Below are 18,113 nucleotides of genomic sequence, written 5' to 3' on the forward strand. Positions count from 1 at the left end.
CTCCTAAAAAAAATTACAAACATCTGTTGACTTTTGCAAACAAAACAGTGATTATTCTTATGAAGGAGTATGTTACATCTTTATCTGCTGGCTAAACGACATTGGGCCAGCAATTCTCCAGCGATACAATTCCCAATTCCCAATTCCCAACTTTCACTCCCTCCGGATACCCAACACGCTTCCCCCCTTTCGAGCCCTACAGCTGGGGGCGCGCCGCTGCAGAAACGGGGGCTCTGCGATTTCACACACCTGGCTGAGGTCGTTCCACACAAGGCGGCGTCTGCCACGGAGGGGGCCTTTGGCGTCGGGCGGCAGGGACTGAGAAATCCCTTGAGACCAGTCGTATGAAGCAAGTGTCATTGCTAGCCAGGACCATGTTAGCCGCGTCTGATTCTAGGAGCTGGAGAGAAGGGCAAACCCACCGAGTATATAGAACGTATAGCTGTCTGTTCGGTTCGGGTCAGCAGGGAGTCGTAACAGTGCAGCATATAGATCCGACTTACCAGCATTGGACCCTGCCTTCTCGGGATAATGCCACCCAAGGTCCGTGATGCGAACCCATCCATACGCCGGCCGGTTATCGCGTCCTACTTCATCGTCTGATATCCATGGATTAGCCAAACACGGGAAACCGCTTTTGTACGCCGGATGCACCTACACAGCGGTTCACCCTCCATTATGACATCCGAGTGCGTTAACTCGTGAATCATCGAGCATGCAAGATTGCCGTCGCAGATGTCGTCCAGTGGCGTGTGGCCAGGCAACTGTCTTGACCGTAGCTCCCTTAGCGATATGGAATATGAAGGGTCTTCCCAAATGCGTGCGAAGGTGGAGGGACAGAAGACTAGCAAGTCGTGTCCTCCGTAGGTTGAATCCGGGACCCAAAGCTTATAGGCATACAAGTCACTATCTTCACACCTATGTCGCTGGTTCGCGTTTGTCTCGAAGATCACTTGTCCGCCCAGATGAGCAGGCCGATCGTCCCAAGCTTCCGGTTCGATGAGGTCGACTAAAGTCAGGTGGGTAAGCTGCATGGGTCAATCTCCAGGAATCAGGAGGGCATACTATTCATTTCTTCCGGCGCCTCTGCAAGTACCCAGTCTTCGGAGCATCTCAGCTCCACGAAAGAGGGTGCCTCGAATCCGCGGTCATACCTCCTGAGTGTATCTAGCCCGCTTTAGTGTCAACGGCAGACTACCTAGACTGGCAACTGACCCTGAATATGATGGACTATCGCAATTCCCCTTTCGCGCTCAGCAGGCTGGTCCGTGCCAAAGTACACCGGCCCGAAAATGGCTTCAAAAACCATCAGCGTCGAGCGGTCGAAGCCGAGAATCTCGTCCTCGGGGCCATAATCATCCTCAAGTATATATATCAGCCGCTCTGTGCGGTCTATCGCACGCATCAGCTGCCCTGGGAGTCAGTAAGAGCAGTGTTTTCGTCTAGACAAAAGACAAAAACTCACAGCATAATTTACAGCTCCATAGGCTGCGTCTAGCACATTTGTCTCCTCAGGACTGCAACCATATGGGCTCATTTCCAGACCACAGACCAGCGCCAAAAAATCAACCGCCAAAAATAGCCTAAAAGAGCTTAAAAACTTCATCGTGGCGGAAATATCAACGCGCTCTTCGACGAGTGCTTCGGGTTGACCAATCCATGTGGAAAACTCGCTTTATAGCATCTGCCATCCGCTGAGCACTCCCGGTGTCTCCTCGTGGCGGCATGGTTTTTTCCTGGACCTTGGAGATGTTTCACTGCCTCGCACTTCATCATGTCGTGCAAGCCGACCAGAATAAAGGAATGCGGGTATGTCATTTGCGACTGGAATCCCAAAAGGGAAGATGGTGACAGCGTCCGATCCCTGTGCTTAGCAGGGCAAGTTCACTCCTGATAGTCGTTGCGCTTGATGTCGCGCCATCGCAGATTACCTGTTTAAAGCACGAGGGCGCAATTTTGCCGCAATGGGTATCAACCGAAAAAATCTCATATCGCGATTCTCTGGTGGACACTAATGTTGTACGAGTGGACCTGCAGCCGTCAGAGCTCTCTGAAACGGCAAAATATGGGACGTTGCTGTCAATAGGGCTGGTTTCTATATATCCTCACGCCCTCGTGGTCTGCTCACTCTCAGATCAAGCAATAAGCTCCTGGTTGGAACTATGAGGTGTTTACTGCAGCTCACCATCCTTCTGTTGACCACTTCGAGCGCCGCTTTTACGCGGAGATGTTCCTCTGAGAAGAGGTGCAGCCAAGGGTGCTGCAGCAAGTCCGGATACTGTGGCTTTGGGCCCGACTTCTGCGATCCAGACGTTTGCCTTTCCTCCTGTGATGCCCAAGCGGAATGTGGAAGTACGTCTGTGACAGCTCATGACCGGCCAACATGTGCTTCTTTTCCTTGATAAGATGCCGCAGAATTTTTAACGTTTTCTAGAATATGCCCCTGAGGGAAAGGAGAAGTGCCCTCTCAACGTCTGCTGCTCCGAATGGGGGTGAGGCCATGCCTGCGGGCTCAGATCTTTGTCTTAAAGCATTTATGCTGAGTATCCTGGCTAGGTTCTGCGGCGTCTCTCCAGAGTTTTGCGGCGAGGGCTGCCAAAACGGATGCGACGCGGTTAAGAGGCCGTAAGTGCTTTACATTCATAGAACGCACACCATTTGTCCATCAGGAGCTGATTCCATATCTTTAGGTCTTGTTCCGGGAGTTCCGCATCCGGCCGCTATGTCGGTTACTTTGAAAGTTGGAGCTATCAGCGGCCATGCGACGAAATACATCCGTCGAAAATCAATGTTGAGCCATGGACGGTAGGTGCCGGCTTGCAGCCCTTCCTACAATGCTTTGAGGGCCGCCGTTGACGTATCAAGCATTTAAATTATGCGTTTGCCAAAATAAATCCAGACGATATGACGCTCGTCCCTGAAAGCGATATCGACCTAGGGCTTTTCAAAGCGTTCACCGGGCTTAAGAAGAGGAAACCATCACTCAAGACCTTTATCTCAGTTGGAGGATGGGATGCAGGCGGTAGAATCTTTACTACCATGGCACACCGTGCTTCTTACCGAAAGGCATTTATTAAATCGGCTGTTAAACTGATGGACAAGTATGGATTTGATGGTATTGATATAGATTGGGAGTATCCAGTTGCATGGGAGCGCGGTGAGCTTCGCTGATCCTACTCGTCTTTATTAGAGAATTGGCTATTAATCATCCTTGTTGAATAGGTGGCCTACCGGAGGATTTCGAAGACTACGTGACACTGTTACAGGACTGTAGGAGGGAATTTGGATCCAAGTACGGCCTGACTATTGCCATCCCGGCCTCGTATTGTTTGTATCCCCTGCTGTAGCAAGTCCCGATTCCTTCTAATGAGCCTTTAGGGTATTTGAAGGGATTTGACATTCAACGACTGGAAAGATATGTCGATTGGTTCAACTTCATGAGCTACGACATCCACGGTACTTGGGACGGACTCACTTCCTGGACGCCACAAGTCGTTAACCCGCACAGCAACCTCACAGGTATTGGTGCCCTGGGCTCATTCATACTCTTTTTCGTATTGATTCTGATATCTCGCAGAAATCGAAGCTGGCTTGGACCTACTATGGCGGAACGGCGTCGACCCGGGTGTCGTATCGTTGGGGCTTGGGTTTTATGGAAGATCTTTCACCCTGAAAGACCCTGGTTGTAACCAGCCAGGATGTGCGTTTATCAGGAGAGGCAGGGCCAGCGGTGGAGCCAAAGCCGGAGAGTGCACTGGACAAAGCGGAGTGTTGTCGAACTATGAAATCAACAGGATCCTGAAATCCAAATCACTGACCCCGGCAAGTGACCAAGAAGCGGCTGTGAAGTGGATTTCATGGGACAGCGACCAATGGTGCGTCTGTGATGCATCCGGTTGATATATAGACGTACAAGATAACCTGACTCCTCATAGGGTTTCGTATGACGACGCAGAAACATTGCGGCGAAAAGGCGAATTTGCAAACGCACGTTGCTTGGGAGGCACCTTTGCATGGGCCTTGGACCTCGGAGGGCCTGGGACTCTGGGCCGGCCTGAGACGCTCAACGGCAGCGACCTCGAAGGAGCAAACCCTGACGGAAGCGACAGTGGCTCTGGCGATGTCTTTATTTCGCCGAACATATTCACGGAGTCTGAGCCAAACATAGCTTGTGTTGCGCCATGCACTTTTATCTTACCGCCGATCCCATTAGGCTCTTCGACCACGATCAGTTTCCCTCCATATAGTACATCTCTAGAGGTAGCTTGGCCGACCACCATCACGATCACGCTGCCAGGGGGAGCAGTCTCGACCTCAACAGGTCTTGGGAGGACGATTCTGAACACGACCCTTACAATACCACCAGGTACATACCAGCGCAGAGGTCAGAGAGTAGCGCAAGACAGCTAACCAGGACAATAGTCACCACCACCGTGATCGAGGTATGGAACTGGATCCTCACAGACATAGAGGTTACTTCCACGTCGCATAAGATTACCTCGAGCATTCTCCCTCCACCATTCGTCATAACAGACAATCAGACTGTGATCACGGTTACCCGACCCGTTGAATCGACGTCGGGCACCACGAGTACAACGGATGTGGTGCCGCCCGTGACAGTTATCACCCGCCCGGTGACCACCAGGACCATCACTCCGCCGCCTTTTCCGTGGTGGAGCGTCAACCCAGTAGAGTCTCCACTTCCCACCCTCACGTACACCCAGGGGCCACCTAGTCCTCTGTGCGAGGGGGACGACTGCGGGAAGAAGTGTAAAAAGTTCTGCAAGGAACCTTGCCGCTATGACTGCAAAGACGGAGATGATTTTCTGGATCAAAACGACAGAGACCGGGATAGGGACGTTGAGCGGCGTCGTTGTGAGGGCCCTGACTGCTCAAATGGAGAATGTGCTGGGATATTCTGCGTTACTTTCGGGTGCATAGGCTTTGACTGTGTTGATGGCATCTGTCTTGGTCCGCTCTGTAAGATAACGACCTGCACAGGCTCGGACTGCCGAAAAGGACGATGTATCGGCCCGAAATGTAGGACGGGATCTGGATGTGCTGGAGACGACTGTTCGTCCAATGGAAGATGTATTGGCCCCAAATGCATCTCCTTTGGATGCATCGGCGCCGATTGCAAGCCTTGCTCCGGGTCGAGTTGTTCTGGGGGATGGGAATGCACGGGGCCGCGATGCAAAATCGTCACTTGCAAGGGAAGCAGCTGTCGGAACGGGCTGTGCTCAGGGTCCGGTTGCGAGCCAGGGAACGACGGATGCGACGAGGCGCAAACGGCTCGTCGCTGCACGGAAATGGTGAGCAAGGTCAGGCCGCCGAAAGAAACGACATATTCGACGACGACCAGCACCATCTGCTCCACGATCACGGCTTGCGATGCGCAGCCCACGACGGTGACGACCACATACTCGCGTGACGGGATCAAGACGCAACGACGAGAGGTCATCACATACAAAAAATATAAAGAAAACCCCGCCCAAGCAGCATGCATGAAAAAGGCGCTACAGATTCGTCGAGACAATCTAAGCAAACTCATGTTCGAGCCGCAGAACACACCGACGACGACGCGAAAGCGACCCGAGCCCACTGGTCCCGTCGAGCAGAAATATTCGTGCAAGGGATCCATCAGGTGCAAATCAGCCATCAAACTTGGGTCGGACTGCCAGATGGCAAAAGCAGCCTTGGTCGAAAACACACTCTATGGGTAAGTATGATACATGGCCTCTCACGGCACTCACTGACTGTTGCGCGCAGGAACACGCCGAGATGTGTTTCCGGAGGGACATGCTATGCTGCCCCTGAACGGTCTTTCATGGGCTGTGGAGTTATGGTTCAGGGCCCCGAGGGAAAATGCGAGCTGACGGGCAACCAAATAGCTGCGTGAGTGACCCCAGAGTCATACTGTCCGGGTTGTCATTTTGAAAGAATGCAGGCGTGCTAACAGATGGTTTTCTCTCTCCAACAGCGCCATGGATCATCTTCATCATAACGAGGGCAAATGTAAGAGATGCGGAGTGGTCACTTTCTCGAATGGCTGCAAAGTCGTCGTGAATTATGTTTCGAATTGCCAGCACAGCAACAGTTTCGCCCTTGAGCCTGACACGCCGGAGCTGGATGCAGCTTCGGATTGAGGAGAGCCAGACGGAAGAGCAGTGCGATACCCTTGTAAGAATAGTGTCGAATCTATAGTAGTTAAGGTGTATATAAAATGAGCGCCATGCAAGCAGCGTAGCCAACGGTTCATCTTTTACCGCTGTGATTGAGTCCAAGCTGCGATGCGAGCTCGCCTGTTGATGAAATGGTGCTGCCTGGCGCATCAACACGCAAGCATCACTCCACCCGCTCCGCCCAGTTCAGGCCTTTGTACAGGGAGAGGAATTCGGCTGCCTGATGCCCATCGTCGTCTTCCAGCTGCGTCGTCATCAGGAGTTCAGCGATTCATGTTCGGCTGGTCCATGCTGTGATCGCTTGCTGCTGTTTGCTCATCTTTGAGAATCCGATTTTTTGGCGCCGGGACAGAGAACGGCGGGTCTTTTCTGGCTGGGATCAAGAACAGCACGCTGGGATCTTGAAACATCGGAACTGCGCCGTCATCGAGGTATGTTGCGATCTGGATGTTCATATATATAGCCGTCCATCTGGTTCCCTTTTGAATCGTGTCTGGAAGATGGATCATGTTCATTGCTCTGGACAATCCGGATTTTCTTTTCTCTGCCCACAATGTCCCTTTCGCCCCTGACGATGTCTATTCTCTCCATGTTGATGCAGCCCAAACCCGCGTTGACAAACCCAGGCATCACCTCTGCGCTGATTAGCCACGGCTCCCCGAATGAAAAGTACACATCGGACAAGAAAATCGAATTGAAATAGCCTGCGAGACCATGGTGCGAACCGCATCTCCCGACGTGCCTGATGACGGGCATGGCGACAATATTCCGGTCTCGCCTGGCATCTCGGAATCAGCTACCAGCGCAAGCGAGACGCTGTATACCCCTTCTGTATCTGAGAGCCAGCGTAGCACTCAAAAGGACCTAGATGAGTGCGACAGTGCTTCGGAGACCGACGTTCTGCTTGTATCGCCTCCCCCGGAATACGAAGACGTGGTCCCTGGCACTGGGAATGCTACTGTCGATGTGAAATCCGACAGGGGAAGCTTCCCGCAGCCTGGCGACGGGCATCGCGATGCTGAAGCAGGAGGTCGCAGGGCACGCAGGCGAGGGTGGTGTGGGAAACGGAGGGATCGCGACCGGCAGCGATGCCAGATGACCAAGTGGAAGCTGTTTGTCGGAATCGTCAAATTCTGCTTGCTCATCGGCCTGGTGGGTTGGGCGTGCAGGGCCTTTTTCCATGCAACAGTGAGATCTCCCTTTGCAATATACGATGTTTCTCTAGCATTAACACCTGCTAGTATCCCCGGAACCGTGCAGAGGAGAATGACTCTCCGCCACGAGAGATTGAAATCCACAAGAAATCGGGCGCCATCTGGGGGGAATATCCTCTCTACGACCTCCTCGCCCTGACCACCAGCTCAGGCTCGATAGCGGTCACCATCATCCCCCAGCCAGCCGACCCACGAGCCCCCAGCAAGCCCGCCCGAGTATTCCTCCGCTCCAGGTCCGGCAGCATCTCCGTCAAGTTCCAGCTCCCAGCGCCCGGCAGTCGAGACGCAGACACACACGCACACGACAAACCCCCAGCCCTGCACCCGCGGCCGTACGAGGTCGAAATCGCAACTCACAGCGGCAGCATCGCCGCCAGCATCGCCTTCTCCACCAGCGTCAAGCTCTCCTCCACCAGCGGAGCGATCGACGCGCACCTCACGCCCCTCGTCTTCCCGGGCGCCGCGTTCCTCGACACGCACAGCGACAACATCTCCATCACCACCGTCACCCGCTCCGGCAGCGCCAACGTCGTGCTCAACGACCCGCTCATCTACCCTCGGCTAGCACCCTCCGGCCGGCAAACGCGCGCGCAGCATCGCGGACCCGGCGCCATCGCCGTGCATGAGGCGAGGGGCTCCGGGTCGCTGCGTGTTCGGTATCCTCCGTCGTGGGCCGGGCGTGTTCATGCCGCGAGCATCAGGGCGAATCGGGTCAGCCTCGGCGGGAAGGGGGTTCGTGTCGTTGGAAGAGGGAGCAGGGCTGTGGATGGCGTCAAGGAGCCTGACGCGGAGCTGCCGCGGCAAAAGCAGTGGTGGGGGAGTCGGGGGGATATGCATGTTGATTTGAGGGCGAGGACGGGCGCGGTGATGTTTCGCGTTGGCGATGATTGAATATGGATCCTCTTTGCTTCCCAGTGAGGAGCGTATGATTTGATGATCTTGGGATATTATTGAGTCTCTGGAGATATCGCTCCTGTTTTGACATGTCGGATAATGTATTGCAAATGAGACATTGATGTATTATCTCCTATTCCAATCTCTCGAAGAATAATCTCTACTGGATTCTAACCGCATACTCTCCCCTATCTCGGAGCTCACATTTCAAATCTGTATAAAAACAACATCGAGAGAAAATAAGACCGGAGAACCAGGATACCATCTCCCCCGCCAGGCCAGGGGAGCTAATAGCCCAAAGCTGTTTCGAGATGGGAAAGGAGAAAAAGAAAAAAAAAGACATGGGATCAAAATGGCAGACGGTACTCCTTTTAGCTCTATTTTGCTGGACGTGTGCTCGTGCTCCTTGTATGCGCACCAAACCGAACACAGATGGGGATAAATGCTTGGGGGGACAAAATGCATATGCCATGGCAAAGCAACAGATCGCTCAAGGACGAGGAACAACGGGGGAGGGTTAGGGAAGGCAGTGATGGGAAGCCAAAGGGTCATGGCGGCAAGAGGATTTTTTGCACAGGTATGAAGGAAGTCTAAAGGGTATCATAATTTGGATTTGAATCACCATCCCCTTTTCTTCGACTTTTTTGTTTTTTCTGCTTTGTTTTTTAAATTTCGGCGGGCATCCCGGCTTTTTACCAGCCGCCGTGGTGGCGGCCTTCAAACGGGTTGCTGGTAGCGTGCGCGAAGCCGCCGGTTCCGCCGTTCATCATATTGAAAATGATGTTTGGATCGATGTGGATGTTCTGGCCTCCCATGCCACCCATGCCTCCCATACCTCCCATTCCGCCCATGCCGAAGCCTTGAGTGAACATGTCGTTGGGGTCCATCAGGTCATCGCCATTGTCGTAACTGGCCCGTTTCCTATTGATTCGTTTGTTAGCACTCCGGTTTTATACGCGACAGCAGAGTGTCAACATACTGTGGATCACTCAAAATCTCATACGCCTCCCCAATCTCCTTGAACAGCTCATCGCTCTGGTCCCCATCGCGGTTTTTATCAGGGTGGTGCTGGATAGCAAGTTTCCGATACGCCTTCTTGATCTCCTGCTCGGTAGCCGTCTTTTCCACACCGAGAATCTTGTAGTAGTCCTTCCTCTGGCTCTTCTTCAGCTCCCACTCGGCATTGCGAAGCTCCTCCTGGAGCCCCTTTTCGCCCGGGTGGCTCTCGCCAATGGCCTTGAGCTCGTTTACCGCCTTTTCCCAGTCACCCTTGGTGCCGTACGTTTTCGCTCGCACGCGCTTCGCCTTGACATAGGTGGGATCGAGCTCCAGGGCCTTGGTGCAGTCTTCAATGGCCTTGTCGTATTCGTTGATGTTGTAGCGGGCCTGGGCGCGGTTCTGAAGGATCTTGGAGTTGATATCTTTGTTGGTCGGGTCGACCTCCAGGCCGGCAGTGTATTTAGCGATAGCTTCCCGGTATCGCCGGGCTTTGAACGCGGTGTTTCCCTCGTCTTTAATTCGCAGCAGCTTCTGCACCATGCGCAGGTACTTGACGGCCTGGGTCGAGTCCGGGTCGAGGCTGAGCACGCGCTTGAAGTGTTTGATGGCCTGGTCGGCGTCGCCTTGGAGGTAGAACAATCGGCCCCGTAGGAACAGGGCGTCGGGGTCCTGGCTGTTTTCCCGCAGCAGGGACATGGCGATGTTCTGGGCGTCTCCCAGGGCGTTGACGTTGCCCATCTTTAGGTATGCCTCGATGCGCATCAGGAGCCATGCGCGGGGCTGTGTCATGGCGGCTCCCAGGCCCCGGACTGCTTGGTCGAGGGAATACAGCACCATTGAGCCGCCGCCGTTGACCTGCTTCAGCGTCTGCTCGGCCTGGGTGACGTGGTGCAGCATGGATTCCGCGGGGGCCTTGTCCTTTGCAGAGGCCGGAGGCTGAATCCGGGCGTACACGCTCAGGGCCTCCGCGGGGCGGCCGAGCGCGGTGTAGATGCGTGCCAATCGATGCATGATCTTTGCGTTTCCAGGTTCGATCTCGTCGGCCCGCTTGCAGTCCTCCAAGGCCTCGAGGTACCGGTTCGCAGAGATGTAGGCGGCGGCTCGATTGGACAGGTACGTTGACGACCCTGGCTGTGCGTCCACGGCTGGACAGATGGAAGAGAGAGAAGTCAGTCATTCTTTCTGTTGACCTGAAAAAGAAAAATCTCTTCTACCCACCTTTTGTATACTCCAAGATGGCTCGCGAGTAATCCCCCGCCTTGAAGAATTTGTTCCCCGCGAGCTTGCAGGCCTCCGCATCGACAACAGGCACGGGCGGCGGCGTGACGATATGCGGCGGCGGGGTCGGGCTGCGTTCAGGCCTGGGACTGCTCTCGCGCTCGCCGTCGACCTTGCCGCCGTTGGGCAGCTCGGTCGCGGGCACGGGCACGGGCACAGGCACGGATGGCGGGTGAGCGGGTGTGACAAGCGAGGATGGCGAGGCGGGCGAGTCGGACTCGAGGTCGAGCGAGCGGCGGGCGTCGTCTCTGGCAGCCGCCATGGCCGAAAGGCGTCGAAGCTCGTCGGGAGGCAGATTGAGCGGGTGGTCGTAGGCAACGGGAGCGCTGCGCTTGGGTTTGCGGGCTGCTGGGCTGGACGGCGGCGAGTAGGGCGGCGGGCGGGAGGGATCGAGGACGTGGTGCAGATGGTCTGGGATGGACGGGCTGTCCTTTTTCTTGTGCTTCTTCTTCTTCTTGTCGGGGGATTTGGCGAAGAGTTTGGGGAGAACCATGGGGAAGAGAGTGAGAACGCAGGAAAATTCTGTCTGTCTGGATGGACTGGAGCAACGCAAGATGCAAGCAGAGCGAGCAGACAGCAATCGAGCAACTAAACAGCCAGCTTCATCTGCAGAAAAAAGAAAACACAGCCCAGCAGGCATCTGATGCGGCTGGTGCAATAGAAGCTCTGCTCGATTCCACCGGCTTCTGCCTGCATCTCCCTGCAGGTGGCTGGTCTGCAGTTCTACAACAATAGTTATATAGCAATAATATCTACAACTGATCATAACTACACTGCTAAGGAATAATCGACCGCGAGTTCTCCTTTGATCCCGCCGCTTCTGACTTGTGATACGCCTCTGGCCGCTCGTCGCCGTCGCGCGGCCGCTTGAGCGACTCGTCCGGCTTGTAGTGGTTGTGACACTGCGACGTTAACTAGTTAGTATATCACTACAAATACAGCTAATATAAATGCGTGTATGCTCACCTTGTACGCATGGCGGAACCACGTCGTGCCCTTCTTCTTGCTCGTCACCAGTCCTACCCACTGCCCGCAGTTCCCACACAGGCCCTCCCAGATGTTCGCGCTGCCCTCGGTGCGCCGGATCTCCTTGGGCGCCGCAAACGCCTGCCCCGTCACCGCGCTGATGCCGTGCGTGAAGCTCTTGTCGTACCAGAACGCCGAGTTCTTCAGCACCAGCCACCGCCCCGGCTTGCAGATCCCGCACCAGCCCTCGCGCTTGTTGCCGTGCCCGCGCACCCACTTGGGCGTGTACAGGTCGTGCTCGAACCGCAGGTCCTGCTCGTGCGGCACCATCGTCGGGTCCGCCGGCACCATGTCCTCGCGCGGCGGCGACAGCGGCCGGTCCTTTAGCGGGCCCAGCAGGTCCGGCGGCTCCGCGAACCCCGAGTAGTCCTCAAAGTACGTCTGGTCCGGGTCCAGGTCGCTGCGCAGCGTGCGCGGGATCCGCTGCGACGCGATCGGGTCGGGCACCATGAACCGCTGGCCAAACGGATCGGGGGTGGTGAACGCGGAATGCAAAAACAAACTCCCTGCCGGGTGGCCGCCCGCGGGGACCAGTGGCGGCGGGAACACATGGCTGCCGTGGATCTGCGGAGACGTGAATGCGGACGCGTTGACCGGCTTTCGGCCAGCGAAAGGGGGCGCGTACGACGCAAACGAGCCGGCGGAGCCGTTGGACAGTCGACGCCGGCCCACGTCCAGCGAATACGGACTCGACTGCGGCCGGGGGCGCGGCGACGACGTTGTTCGCGGCCGGTTGCCAAACCGCGCAATGTCGGAGTGGCGCCTGGGAGAAGGCACCGGAGACAGCGGCGTCGAGGCAAAGTACAGCGTGCTCTGGGGCGTGAAGCTCGAGCACGACGACGGGGCGTCCGAGTACGCGGAGAAGTTGAAGTCCAGGGACGGCGTGCTGCTGGAGAAGGAGTATGGCGAGAAGGAGAAGGGAGGCGGCACGTTGGTGTTGAGCGTCAGTTGCTGCTGCTGCTGCTGCGGCCGCTGCTCCGCCAGCCGGGGCTTCTTGCGGACGCTGGCCTCCTGGTCGGTGTCGTCTGTCAAGAGCCCCAGCGAGTCAGCGAACGCGTTTGGATCTGGCTCGTTGATGACGAGGCTCGACTGCATCAGCAGAGACAGTCTCTCGTAGACATCTGCCCGCGCATCAGCCATGGGCCTGTTGTTGATCACAGGGCTCTCTGCCAACTCACCTGGGTGCTGCAGCGTCGGAGGCACCAGGGCATCCGGCGGCACGGAGTAGCTCTGCGGGCTCCACGTCGGATCCTTTGCATCGCCGTCTGCAATGGGCAGCGAGTAGACGTTCTGATACACCGGCCGCGGTCGTTCCGCGTCCTGCGAGGCGCCCCGTCCCGGTGCCAGAGCACCCCGTTGGGGATCCAGCCCGTCTGCAGTCGCGGCGCTGGCGTCCACCGCGTCGTCGTCGTCGGTGCAGGCGCCCGTCTTCCTGCCCCAGCACGGCGGTAGAAATCGGATTGGCGAAAGCGTCGAGGGCCAGAGGTCTCTGCCAGCAGGGTCAGCAGCATTCACCAGCGATGGAATGGGGGGATATCTCTTACTCTTGTGGCATCTGCTTGGACGAGATCAGCTGCCCGTTGGCCACGGCGTCGAAGCCTGGGTTCCTGCGTCGCGGCACGGAATCCATCAGGCAAAGGAATGGCTCCAGAGGGAGCAGAGAGGGCAAGGAGGGTATACGGTTGAGATGGAGTGAGAGACACAGCCACAGGGCTCCAAAAGAGTGAATAGACGGAGAGTCTGCAAGTTCAGGATAATGATAGTTGATAAAACGAGTGTTCTTATTCGATAGCAGCGCCAGTTCAGATAGTTATGTTCAAAGCGAGCGACTGCGTAGTAGTAATCTTATAGCAGAGGTGAAGGACAGGAAGAAACAAAATAAATACAGATTCCCAGCGAGCGAGGGCCCTCCATCCGCCTACATGCCAGCGCAGAAACAGACCTCGGCGGTTATAACAAAAAAAAAAAAAAAGCCAGCACACGAAAAGGAAGAAAAAGGGGGCCAGGCCGACGGAGAGCCTGGAGGCGGCTAACGAGCAGGGCGAGACGGACAACAGTCTCATTGCTCAGCATCTGGCGCCTTTACGTCAGGGCATGAATGATTTCTCATGCTTTTCAAACCGTTTGGCGCCGTGGCCCTCTGCTTTCTCACAGAGGGGTGGCATACAGGATTTGCCGCCAGTGCAAGCCACTCACGAACGGGCGTCGAAGCGCCCCCCGGCCGTGACTCTCTTTCTTTTTCTTTTTTTGGGCAAAGGGGGGGGGCCGGAGCAGCGCGATCTATATGCGAAACGCACAGCGCGTCAGTCGCACGGAAGCAGGTTGCGCACATCCCCCTGGAAACTCGCATTGAGATGAACGGCCGCCCGAAGCAGCCAGCTGAGACGGCGCCCAAACCGACTTGACGCCGCATCCGCCCAGGGCCTCTGCTCGCCGCGGGTTTAGCGCGCACCGCTGCTCGTCTGGGCGTGCTGCATGCGGCACGGCCGGCCCTGCGCCGTGGCGGTTTGGGCGGTGCGATACAAGAGCGGGTTACAGATTATCGCAGCTGATGAACTGATCCAGCGGACCGAGAAATGGCCGTCGACAAGATCGGTGTGATACAACTACAGATCAGAGCTAGAAGAGTCGCAAACGCAAGCTTGCTATTTGTTTTCTATTTAGACTAGCTACTACGAGCCAAAGGGCTATTACTCGAAAAGAACAGCGCTGGATATAACCTGAGAGAATATACCAGTCCGTTGGCCACAGGTAATATATCACCCAGAGAGCTCGGCTAGAAACAAGTCGGTAATGACTGTGATGGGGGCCCCTGGATTCAGTCTACAGGATTCCTTTTCTTTTTTTTGTTTTCTTCGGCCTTTCCCGGTAGAAGATGGAATTTCCAGGACGGTTCCAAGGGCTTTTTCCAAGGCAAACCAAAAGAAAGAACGAGGAGCGCCCCGGGTAAGAATAAGAATATGTAAATCGAAAGTCAGGCTCGACATTCGACAGATAAAAGAAACAAGGGAAGAAAAGGAGTTGCAGTGCAACTCTTCAACGATATCAGAATCTCCGACCAATTCTGACACTGGAACTTTCCATCTTGCTCAATCGCACACAAGACGGGAAACGATTCAGCATGGTCTTGGGTTATCCGCCACATGTTGAAATTCACAGCAGATCAGACTGGCGTCTGCCGTGCATCGCTTTGGCAGCCGCCTTTTTGGCTTCGTTCATCATCGGCTTCATCGCAGTCGCAGGCGCGGCTCGCTTGAACATGCTGAGCTCCTCCATGATGCCCTCGAGCTCCTTCTCCACGGCGCTTTGCTCCAGCGTCCTCGCCCGGTTGACGATCGCCTTGTAGTCCCGGGTGATGCACCTGTGGACATCCTCGAGGCCCTTGCCCGCCTTGACCCGCGTGTCTTGAACCGCTTTTCTCATCAGTGATCTGATATCGTGCGTGGCATCGACAAACAGCGTGTCCTTTTTGCTATTCACTTGGTTCGTCATGATTCCTTTCATTTGCTGGAACACGCCGTGTCCTGTGAATGAATGCAAACGAATTAGTGAAAAATCTCTTCTCGTCTAGCACTGCCAGCATCAACTGCCTACTTACCTCCGCTTTTACCGGCCTGAGTGTATGCTCCTTCCAACGATTCTCGAATATTCGGCTCGATATTGCGGCTCACATTCTTCTGCTCTTGTTTCATCAGTCTTCTCAGGGACGCGTGCATGTGGCCCAGCGAGTTCTGGTAGCTGGTCAATTGCGAGCGCAGTTTGCGCACAAGCGGTTCGTTCTCCGAGATGGACACGAGGTGCTTCTCTACATCCTTGCTGAATTTTGTTGTAAGCTCGCGACAGGCATCGATGAAAGCACCAAGGACCGCCGGCACTTCGTTTGAAAAGGTCCTAATTGTGCGTTTAGTATCCAGTACCCGAAAACTTTTGTTTTACTTACCTTTCCCAGTGGACCGTCAGGTTGACAAGCATAGGTTTGGCCCTGATATTGTCAGTCTCGATCTACCAACGTCGGCGGATATTTGTTCTTACAATTGCCCGTTCCAGTCCTGCTCGCGACCAGTTTCGTTAGCACACACAGCGTCAGAATTCGCAGCACAGTTCAGGAAACGACATACATATGACCCGGCTCTACCATCATACACGCCTTTGCGCCGGCAGATAGCTCTATACGTGTTCCACGCGATTTCACCTCCATTCCAGCCTTCCAGGACATCAGTTACTTGGGCTTCCGCACGAGACGCGGCCACATCTAAAAGGAAAAGTCAGGTCTCAGCTATGCAGGACGCTCCGATAGGGCGTACCGAATTTATTATAGATGGATGCTTGAATGGTCTTCTCAAGCTTCGAGAGCATGGTCTTGGTCTCCGTCTCATAATCCTATCAGAATAAAGGGTCAGCATAAAGGAGCGGCAAGTTACTTGGAGAAGGGGCCTTGTACCGTTTGGAGCTCCTTTAGTTTTGACGAGAGATATTTTTTGTCGTTTTCCCTGGCAGTCTCTAGAGGCAAAGGGTGTGTGTTTGACAAACTGATGCTGAGAGAGTTTATCAACCGCTCGAGATGGTTCAAAAACACCAGGCAATCCTTGCGGCGAGACGGAATGGTAGACTGGATGCAATGGGCGCGAAGTTTCGGCACTTCAGTCGCTTCAAGGGATCCAAAGCCGTCCACCTCCCCGTCGTTTCCCATCCTACCGAAGAGCCGTTGATAGCTCCTTGCCGACACGCAAAAAACCGGGAGGGAATTAGCCAGACCACTATAATCGCGAATTGGAGCAGGACCGCCGGTTTCTGGTATATCCGCAAGATCCATATCCCTCAGGCCCTCTGCAAAGTCTTGCTTGATGGTAAGCTTCACCTGATCATTCCTTGCGACAACACAACGACACTTGAACTCGGCGATCAAGTCTCTCAGGCTCTGCTCCTTGGCCTTGATCTGCGCATTGATATCCTTGATTTCTTGGTCCAGCGCCTTTTTCTGGCCGTTCAGTTGCTTCCTCATCGCGTTTGCGTTTTGCAGTTTGGTGGCATCATCTTCTCCTTCTTCCTCGTCCGCCTGAAAAACTTGTTGAGCATATGGATGAGTCGCGCTACCGACAGGGCCTTCTTGCAGGTTGGGCCGATCGCCAGAGGTTTGCGTGTTTGTTCTAACCAATGCAATAGTTCTTGCCAGGTCGTCGATCTCGAAATCAATTGCCTCGATGGTCTCATCGAGCTCGTCCTTTTCCTCCGCGATTGCGTCTTTTTCTTCGCGCAAGGACGCGATCATTGCTGCGGTTTGCTCCTTGACAAGGTGGATTTCATCCCTTTGGCTGGCAAGTTCAGCTGTCTGTGCAGCCTCGGTGAAAGAGATGTCGTCGGCCTTTGTGCAGATAAATGTGATATAATCATAAGTGCCATCCATCCGCAGCTGTCGCTTGAAGGATTCGCCCAAAAGGTCCCTGGCGGTCTTGTTGTCGACGGCACGCACGATGGGCGCGAGGATCCAGATACAGGAGCATTCCTTCAAGTACCTTTTCGCTACTTCTGCTCTCGCGGGGTTCGCGTCCTTGACTCCTGGCAAATCTGCAATCACGGCACCGGTTTCAAGCATGGGCGCCTTGACGTACACGCGAACGACGCGGATCAGGGGCCAGTACTCGATATCACCGGCACCCTGCGCGCGTTTGTCCTTTGAATCAACGTATTTTTGCAAGAGATGGTAAAAGCACAGTGAGTTATCGTGCGAGAATCTGATCGTCTGCCCAAGCACATCGCCAACGTTTGGGTGCCGCACAAGCTGGTCCACTGAGTAGTTGGGGATATCCGCAGGCTCGATGCCGTAAACCGCTTTGATCATCGCGCACGCGATGGCATACGTGTCGTCGCCGCGCTTGCCCGCGGCCGCGGTGCTTGTCCCATCCTCGATATCGCCAAACAGGACCTCCAGGTACTTGGCCCAGTCGTCGGCGGTGATAAACTCCACCTCAGCCCGGTAGCGGTGCGCGTCGTGGTTATAGCTGATTTCGACCACGGTGGCCGTGGAAGCGCGCATGCCATTTATCGGCACGATCCGTTCTTCGTCCAGCAGCGCGTTGATGAGAGATGACTTGCCCGCGCCAGTTTCGCCGACGATGCCGATGACGTGCCTTTGGTTGAGCTTTGCTTTCTTCTCGATTTTCTGAATGTCCTCGAGCCAGTTGTTTGCTTCGACCGTTGGGTACTTGGCTAAGACTGCCTTCAGCTTTCGCAGGTAATACAGGCCTTCCTTGACGCCGATCTCGAGATTGGCCATTGTTTTGTTTCCGTGCACGTAGTGAGGGTGAGTGCTGGGGCTCCAGTGCAGATGCGGTGATGATAGCTGGCCAACACCCTCTGCGTTGTTGTCTCCAGACTTGATGCCAGCCAACACGCTTGGGTTTGTGAATCCTGGCGGTGGCGGCAAAGTGGACTGTGGTGAAAACAGTGACAGCCCGGCAGCTGGTCGTCCTGGCGATGGGTTAGAGACCCCACGCCTCTGACGGCGTTGACGAGATGCCAT

General features: G+C 55.1%; 6 protein-coding genes across 6 annotated transcripts; 2 read left to right on the top strand and 4 right to left on the bottom strand.

The window, feature by feature from the left end:
* Positions 1-393: 393 nt before the first annotated feature.
* On the bottom strand, positions 394-1,606 carry UREG_02054 (uncharacterized protein; the record flags this gene model as incomplete). The annotated part of the gene is made up of 6 exons (XM_002542492.1): positions 394-446; positions 504-599; positions 659-1,009; positions 1,066-1,167; positions 1,216-1,408; positions 1,466-1,606. 6 exons carry the CDS (start codon positions 1,604-1,606, stop codon positions 394-396), a joined length of 936 nt encoding a protein of 311 aa, XP_002542538.1.
* A 1,298-nt stretch (positions 1,607-2,904) lies between these two features.
* On the top strand, positions 2,905-5,899 carry UREG_02055 (uncharacterized protein; the record flags this gene model as incomplete). Its single annotated transcript, XM_002542493.1, has 6 exons — positions 2,905-3,157; positions 3,379-3,456; positions 3,578-3,875; positions 3,936-4,366; positions 4,423-5,719; positions 5,770-5,899. 6 exons carry the CDS (start codon positions 2,905-2,907, stop codon positions 5,897-5,899), a joined length of 2,487 nt encoding a protein of 828 aa, XP_002542539.1.
* A 997-nt stretch (positions 5,900-6,896) lies between these two features.
* Positions 6,897-8,287, top strand: UREG_02056 (uncharacterized protein; the record flags this gene model as incomplete). The annotated part of the gene is made up of 2 exons (XM_002542494.1): positions 6,897-7,334; positions 7,424-8,287. 2 exons carry the CDS (start codon positions 6,897-6,899, stop codon positions 8,285-8,287), a joined length of 1,302 nt encoding a protein of 433 aa, XP_002542540.1.
* A 695-nt stretch (positions 8,288-8,982) lies between these two features.
* On the bottom strand, positions 8,983-10,300 carry UREG_02057 (uncharacterized protein; the record flags this gene model as incomplete). Its single annotated transcript, XM_002542495.1, has 2 exons — positions 8,983-9,211; positions 9,270-10,300. 2 exons carry the CDS (start codon positions 10,298-10,300, stop codon positions 8,983-8,985), a joined length of 1,260 nt encoding a protein of 419 aa, XP_002542541.1.
* Positions 10,301-11,343: 1,043 nt separating this feature from the next.
* Positions 11,344-13,223, bottom strand: UREG_02058 (uncharacterized protein; the record flags this gene model as incomplete). Its single annotated transcript, XM_002542496.1, has 4 exons — positions 11,344-11,469; positions 11,534-12,618; positions 12,772-13,082; positions 13,138-13,223. The coding sequence occupies 4 exons, from the start codon at positions 13,221-13,223 to the stop codon at positions 11,344-11,346; spliced, it is 1,608 nt and encodes a 535-aa protein (XP_002542542.1).
* Positions 13,224-14,746: 1,523 nt separating this feature from the next.
* Positions 14,747-18,113, bottom strand: UREG_02059 (uncharacterized protein; the record flags this gene model as incomplete). The annotated part of the gene is made up of 7 exons (XM_002542497.1): positions 14,747-15,117; positions 15,192-15,484; positions 15,534-15,575; positions 15,626-15,845; positions 15,898-15,973; positions 16,015-16,043; positions 16,289-18,113. The coding sequence occupies 7 exons, from the start codon at positions 18,111-18,113 to the stop codon at positions 14,747-14,749; spliced, it is 2,856 nt and encodes a 951-aa protein (XP_002542543.1).

Source organism: Uncinocarpus reesii, genomic scaffold (assembly GCF_000003515.1).
Source record: "Uncinocarpus reesii 1704 scaffold_1 genomic scaffold, whole genome shotgun sequence".
In the NCBI taxonomy this organism is placed as follows: domain Eukaryota; kingdom Fungi; phylum Ascomycota; class Eurotiomycetes; order Onygenales; family Onygenaceae; genus Uncinocarpus; species Uncinocarpus reesii.